At 34.4% G+C, this 7,635-nt stretch overlaps 1 protein-coding gene across 1 annotated transcript; it reads left to right on the top strand.

Annotated features, from left to right (window-relative positions):
- The first annotated feature begins 1,942 nt into the window (after positions 1-1,942).
- LOC134253469 (uncharacterized) lies at positions 1,943-2,997 on the top strand. The gene is made up of 4 exons (XM_062735991.1): positions 1,943-2,070; positions 2,161-2,259; positions 2,353-2,528; positions 2,811-2,997. The coding sequence occupies exons 1-3, from the start codon at positions 1,959-1,961 to the stop codon at positions 2,487-2,489; spliced, it is 348 nt and encodes a 115-aa protein (XP_062591975.1). The 5' UTR covers positions 1,943-1,958; the 3' UTR covers positions 2,490-2,528; positions 2,811-2,997.
- Positions 2,998-7,635: the final 4,638 nt, after the last annotated feature.

Raw genomic sequence — 7,635 nt, forward strand, 5'->3', positions numbered from 1 at the left:
ATATTTGTTCTCCGTATGTTTATATAATAGAGAGATACCACAAATGTATATATAGTTGTTTATTATACCTCTATTGATAATACTCGAATTTGATTGGCTGGTAAGAAAACTTTAAAACACAACAATGACTCCAAATGGTACTGTTTACAGCAATACTGACCTAGGAATCATTGCACGTGGGAAATAATGACCCGGTCATTATTTTTAATGAGCGCTAAAAATGACCGCTTAATCAAAATTCGTTTTTGAGTGAAGTTAATGCATAAAATAATAATTATTCGAAAAAAAAACAACGTTTTTAAAATTGTGCATGGCCTCACTCTGTTTTGCATTACCATACAGAATACGGTAAAATTTTATCGTTACAATATATCGTTACAATATTCAGTTCAATAGAATGTAGAGACGGCTCTTTAAAGGGTTGAATTCTCATTTCTGTGTTAGATTTTGACTGTGTAAAGGAAAAGTAATCGTTAGTTATAACAATGTATGTCGCTATCAACCAAATATTGTTTTAATCAGTAAATCATGATGCAAAAACTTACACGACTTGCAGACGTCAATGTAAACAACTTTAATCTTGTATCAAAGAAAGAATTATAATGAGATATATACTTTTCAATATATATGTATAATAAAACAATTAATTACCCCTTGTGAGTTCAACATGGTGAAATAAGGACCCGAGACCTGGCCCACTGATGACCGCAAAACTTTAAAATTGCCCATGTTTTTTTTATAGATGAGAACTTTGGCTTTCATATTTCATAGAGCTCTCGTATTTCATACGTGTATTCCTTGTGACAAGGCCTTTCTTTGGGTACCAACATACACAAGTATTTAACCTTGAACTTTGAATTTGAACCAATTTTGCAAAAGTTTACCCAATTTTAACGTTGACTATAGTTTTTGAATAAATGGTGATAGGGCTTTCATGCTCCATATGTGCATTCATTGTAATAAGACATTCCCAAAAATATATATTTTTACCTTGATTTTTGACCCACTTTTAAAAACTTTCACATTGAACATAAATTTTGAATTAGTACTAGGGCCATAATATTTCACGTTTATTTTTTGACAAGACCTTACTTTGGATACCAATTTTAAACTTTTGACCTTGACTTTGGACATTGGCCTACTTTTGAGAAGATTATTAAACATTGCTCAAATCTCTAAACAGTTGGTGCTAGGTCTTTAATATTTCATATATTTATTTCTCATAACAAGGCCTTCCCTTGATTACTTTCGTTTGATCCTTTGACCTTGACGTTGCAATTTGAGTTTGACCCACATCTTACAAATCTTGAATCTTGGGCCATAACGTTTTAATGATTAGTGCTAGGGCTTTCACATTTCACAGATCAATTTATTGAGAACAAATTATTTCTTTCTCACACCTTGACCTTGGAGTTTGATTTGCATTTGTGAAACTTCAATTTTTGTCAAAAGCTGTCATACGGGGACATTAGTGTTTCCCAAATACTTTCTTCTTTTATTTGTTCCAGTATTGCGTGTTTTTTTTCTTTTGCAGTTTTGCTATTTGTTGCTTTTTTTTTACACACAAGCATAGTTTTTGTTAGAATTTGACAGTATCTAAGCAGAATACCTCGGGCAAGGGGGAAAAGCTTTTACTTGTTTCTCAATTTGACAGTTTAAAAAACTTTGCAGGTTTTCACGTCTTGTAAATCATATGCATCAAATATCTGATATAGAAAGTGCGAATGGCCACAGGAGACGCAGTCGTGATAAAGCCACGTACAAGAATCTACGATTCAGTTACAGATATTGGCGATTTTATCACAAGAGACCTTGATTATACAAAGGAAAAATATTTTTATTTAACAAGAAAAACATACCATACCAATACACATTCATCGTATACTAGTAATTAATATATTTACAATGCTTGTATATGACTTACATTTACGTCACAGAAATGGACTAAAGAACTTTGTATGAAGGATTCAGACGGAGACGGAAGAACAAACGGACAGGAACTTGGTGACCCCAACTGTGTTTGGGAAGAAAATTCAATCCCTGAGACAGATCAGGGAATTTCGCACCCAGGTAAAATTAAGTTACAAAATGAAATATATTGTACCTATTTGTCTCTGTAAACATTTATCTTGACTTATTATCATTGCTTCTATGTGTCAGGGGTATGCGAGCCTTACGATAGCGACTTGTATAGTCCCAAAAACACCCAACTGAACTGCGAGCTGGAGAGTTTCAAGTGTGATGCCATAAAGAGTTCAGGTCTGTTTTGTAAACAATTTCTCTCTCAGAACGGCATTAACTGTACTTCAAGATAAGTGATTTCAATTTCTTGTCCCTTTTTATGCTAAACAGATGTGAAAAATGTAACTATCAGAGTTCCGAAGACAACGGTTCCTGATTCAGAGACGAACTATTATTGTATGACCTTTGACCTTCCGGCGGATGGTGACTACCACATCATTGCTACGACTCCAGAGATTGAAACGTGAACGTAATGCACCACATACTAGTGTACGACTGTGATGAAGGTTAAAATAATATTTGGAGTCATATTTGCACATTGAATAGTTGCATCATGCATGTCATGATGGTATACTCGTAAGTAGAAAAATGTACAATAAACTTAATTCTTAACCAAAAGAAAAAAAATGTACGTCAAGGTAATTGTTACGATATATTAATTAAAAGGATTCACGACTAATTATGATTAATTATTGGCTGCAGAAAAATAAGATACTGTATTGGCACGGAATTGGTATAATTTTAATGCGCACAAAATTTCCTTCTTTTATTTTGACATTCTTCTCCAGATAAGCAGGCTATGTTCACTGAACCTCAACCATGTCAGATGGGTTCATCGAGCTGTACCACCTTATTTGGGACATGGGGTGTTGGAGCCACTGGCCAATGTATTAACAAAGACGCAGGGTTTCGAGTAGGAACAAAGGGAATGAAAAGAGTCATGATGCAGGTTTTATATTTTGTTCTTTCAAGTAAAACAGTGCAAAAAAGTAACACCAACCTTGGATAAGAATAACTTGAAAAAAATGTGTCTATTTATTTACTTCTTTGCCAAAGTTGTGATGATTCTACAATTTGAAAAGTTTTCAACATTAAACCTCTTTACAAAAGAGAAACAATGAAGTCAAGTAAGTGGACGCTTTATAAGCTTTCAGGGTATGACGTGGGTGCAGGGTTTGTTCCCATTCAAATTCTGTTAAGATCAATTTGAGGGGAATAAATATACTTTTTATATATTGCAAGCATCCTGAACGGGCCCAGTAATTCTAGGAAATGCTATATGAGGGGGAAGTGAAAAGTGGCATAAAACGAAAAATGTGTAAGCACTTACAAAAATTATTTTATGCCTTATTTTATTCCATCTTTCGATTCGCGCTATAACGCCATGATGCACACTGAATGACTACGCGAGGGGTCGGACCAAAAAAGCTCGCGAACTAATTGAATAACTTCCAAAAAAAGAAATGATATAGGTTTTCAGTGTTAAACATTTTTCAAAGAAGTCCTCTCCGATTGTAATGCGCAGCTGCAACCGTTCTGACCATGCATGCGCCAATCACGTGATATAGTCGGTCCCGTGACATGCTATACTTAGCGTTCTGTCTTAGAAGCTTTAAATTTTTTCCAACTCTTATATTTCTTTCCATGCAAGTTATTTTTGACAACAAAAACAGTCCATTTGTCAGAAATGGCAAAATCTCGGCAATAGTAAGGGTGGATAATGATATCCTTTTACAGAATTAGCATGGATTGGTGACCATCAAAACTGTCTTTTGAGCGCCGTTTATTCCATGTGGATAAAGTATGGGTGCCTTCTTTTTACCATAACTGATATGTTTAAAGTCTAAAGTAAATAATATTTTAGGGATTTAATAATTGTATTATTGTAAAGATATTCATCTATTTTTCTAACTGTTAGTTGGCGATCTTTTATATCAAATTGCTTAACAAAGAACACGTCTCTTCCCCACCTTGCTTTCACTGGACAACAGAATAAACATTATTTTTAATCATCTCCATTCCTTCACTAAAACTATCAATCCAATTAATGACAAAACTTCTGGCAAGTCTTTTGTCTTCATAAACCGTGCACAAATTATTATAAGCTTCTGCAAAGGAATTTCCAAGATAAACGTTTAACTTTACAGCCGTTCGTTTCTCGAATACGACTGAGTCAACCGTTTTTTGTTACGAGTGATCTACATAATGACGACATTTTCACATTGTGACGTCACAAACATGGGGCAAAATCTCCCTTTACATATGCTATTCATAGAGCATGTGCTTGACACTATGTGTGCCAAATTTCATTCTGATCTGAATCGTGGTTAAGTAAATATAAAGATAGTTCACGAACTTTTTGATCACCCCTCGTGTTTTTATTGAAGAAGCAGTTGCATTGGTTCATTTTGAGGAAGTATTTGAAGTATCTGTGAAACGTTTACGTAGTGGAGTTTGTTCGAGTGGATTTTCTTACCTTTGCCGGTTATCACCGGGAAATAACATACGGAGTTTGTAGATAAATGCAGAAAATATGTGTCAGTTGGATATCTAGTGCTATTGTTAATATATTCTCAAGAGAATTAATAAACATGAATGAAAATGATTGTTACTTGAATTTTTCAATCGAATGTAAACAGGTAAAATACATGCAGAAAATCTGTTTCTATTGGATTTTTAGTGCTGTAGAATATATTCCAAAGAATATGAAAGAAATATGAATGGAAATGATTGTCACTTTAATTTTTCCACCAAAACTTTAAAGAAGAGGGGATATTTCAACAACTAAATTTTCAATGGTCAAAATATAGCAAGTAAATTTGGGGGAATGTACTGCACTTATGTATATATGAATTATCAGTGGTTAGAAGACAAAAATTCACCGAAAATAAAATTGCTTGTGGAATTATTTCTCAGGGGTTGTGTAAAGGGCGGGGGGGGGGGGGGAAATATTGCCTAAAAAGAAAAAAAAATGTATCAGGAAAAAAATTGATAATCAAACAAACAAACAAAAAAAAAAGAATGAAATATATGGAGATTACGAACAATATTAAACATTAGAGGTGGGATCACTTGCCATAAAGGAGTGAGCATTCCCTGCCGACCGGTCACTCCCGCCGTGTGCTCCTTGTCTTGGTCGTGAAATAACGATAAAAGCCGTCTACAATTCAGTATGTAAATATTGGCCTATACGTTAACAATTAATATGAAAAACATCAGTTAGTATTTGGCTCAATGACACATTATATTTGCTGACAAGTCACTGTATCGACCATAGAACTTACGAAATGATGACTTTAAACGAGACTGCTGATATTCTTGTTTCACCAACTTATTTGTCAATAGTTTACCTCGTTTTATAAATTATACTTACGTAGAACACGCTCTTGCGTATCGAGTCAATTGAGGGATGTTAAACCCCGGAAGCATGTGATGAAGGTATATATTGCTGCATAAGTAATGGAAGTTGACGATTGAAAAGTTGAAGACATCACGTTTATCATTTAAAGCTTGGTTGTTAGATTGCCATTTACATCCTTTTCAAGTAAAAGATCCGAATATGAAACAGATGGGTCAGACTGTAGTATCTTTTGCTTTAAGCAACCGGGATATCTCTAAATGTCGAGTTGAAGGCCACTTCATTTCACGTCATTCTGCTGCACATGAATACAAAAATAGGTTTGATAATAACGGGACGCAGTTAGTACCCACGGGAATTCCAATATATTGTTGGAAGACGTGGTCTTCAAAAACCACACACGTAGATATCGTCAATCAGAAACCCAAGCATCTTTTAAATGTTAAATAAGTTTTAAGAACTTGTGCCCATTCCCATTGATTATACATAATTTACAATAAAATATGTTCAATTCAAATGTTAAATTCAGAGTACTTGTGTGTACAATCAGAATGTTTTAAAAAAATGCAAATGACCGATGACAAGGTAAGTACTCAATAATTTACGAAATCTATTTTATTGAAAAAGAGCTGTCATATCAAAAAGCCTGTACTTAAATATATTGTGCATATGAAAATGGCTGTGTTTTATTGACTGTATGTTGTTTAACATCCCTTTTGAGAATTTTTCATCCATATGAAGACGCCACCACTTGCCGGTTGAGAGCTGCAAAGTTTTGTCCTATACTCGACACTCGTGGCCATTCACGGCTCTTTTTCGTTCCAGAACCTATTGCAACATGGGACCTCGGTTTATACAGTCTTATCCGAAGGACCGGTCTCCACGTCCCATCATTATCAGTTATTGGAATTTTGAAATTAATAAAAACACATATTGCGTATAGATTTCTTCATTAAAGCAGACAAATCACTGGAGTAATATAAATTAAAACAAGAGGCCCATAGGCCACATCGCTCACCTGAGAAGCTTTGACCATTCTGTTCTTTACCAGATTTCCCCATTGTAATACATTTTATTATACCTCTATTGATAATACTCGAATTTGATTGGCTGGTAAGAAAACTTTAAAACACAACAATGACTCCAAATGGTACCGTTTACAGCAATACTGACCTAGGAATCATTGCACGTGGGATATAATGACCCGGTCATTATTTTTAATGACCGCTAAAAATGACCGCTTAATCAAAAATTCGTTTTTGAGTAAAGTTAATGCATAAAATAATAATTATTCGAAAAAAAACATGTTTTTAAAATTATGCATGGTCTGTTTTGCATTACCGTACAGAATACGGTAAAATTTTATCGTTACAATATTATGAATATATCGTGTCAATATATCGTTACAATTCAGTTCAATAGAATGTAGAGGCGGCTTTTTAAAGAGTTGAATTCTGTGTTAGATTTTGACTGTGTAGAGGAAAAGTAATCGTTAGCTATAACAATGTATGTCGCTATCAACTAAATATTGTTTTAATCAGTAAATCATGATGCAAAAACTTACACGACTTGCAGACGTCAATGTAAACAACTTCGCTATCCGGTCTGTAGCGAATCCCGATCCCGATCAAAGAAAGAATTGATAGCGGTTAGAAATTCATACTTTTCAATATATATCGGTATAATAAAACAATTAATTACCCCTTGTGAGTTCAACATGGTGAAATAAGGACCCGAGACCTGGCCCACTCGATGACCTGCCCTGACCTCGGCCTCGGTCAGGTCAGGTCACCTCGTGGCCCAGGTCTCGGGTCCTTATTTCACCATGTTGACCTCACAAGGGGTAATTAATTGTATAATATATTTATGCACCGGTAGATATTATTGCGCCGTGTGATTAGGTCACGTATTGACCTCTGACCTCAGACAAACTTCATACAGAATTGAAGATATTTGTTCTCCGTATGTTTATATAATAGACAGATACCACAAATGTATATATAGTTGTTTATTATACCTCTATTGATAATACTCGAATTTGATTGGCTGGTAAGAAAACTTTAAAACACAACAATGACTCCAAATGGTACTGTTTACAGCAATACTGACCTAGGAATCATTGCACGTGGGAAATAATGACCCGGTCATTATTTTTAATGACCGCTAAAAATGACCGCTTAATCAAAAATTCGTTTTTGAGTGAAGTTAATGCATAAAATAATAATTATTCGAAAAAAAAAAAACAACAACGTTTT

This window comes from Saccostrea cucullata, unplaced genomic scaffold, assembly GCF_032062105.1.
Source record: "Saccostrea cucullata isolate Sc308-1 unplaced genomic scaffold, CSIRO_AGI_Scuc_v1 ctg19447, whole genome shotgun sequence".
NCBI classification, from domain to species: domain Eukaryota; kingdom Metazoa; phylum Mollusca; class Bivalvia; order Ostreida; family Ostreidae; genus Saccostrea; species Saccostrea cuccullata.

What these genes read in the sequence shown, in the direction of transcription:
- LOC134253469 (XM_062735991.1), top strand. Translation starts at nt 1,959, where the DNA reads ATGAAGGATTCAGACGGAGACGGAAGAACAAACGGACAGGAACTTGGT. An exon ending in TCAGGGAATTTCGCACCCAG is followed by an intron (nt 2,071 to 2,160) that starts GTAAAATTAAGT and finishes TCTATGTGTCAG; the next exon opens with GGGTATGCGAGCCTTACGAT. An exon ending in TGATGCCATAAAGAGTTCAG is followed by an intron (nt 2,260 to 2,352) that starts GTCTGTTTTGTA and finishes TATGCTAAACAG; the next exon opens with ATGTGAAAAATGTAACTATC.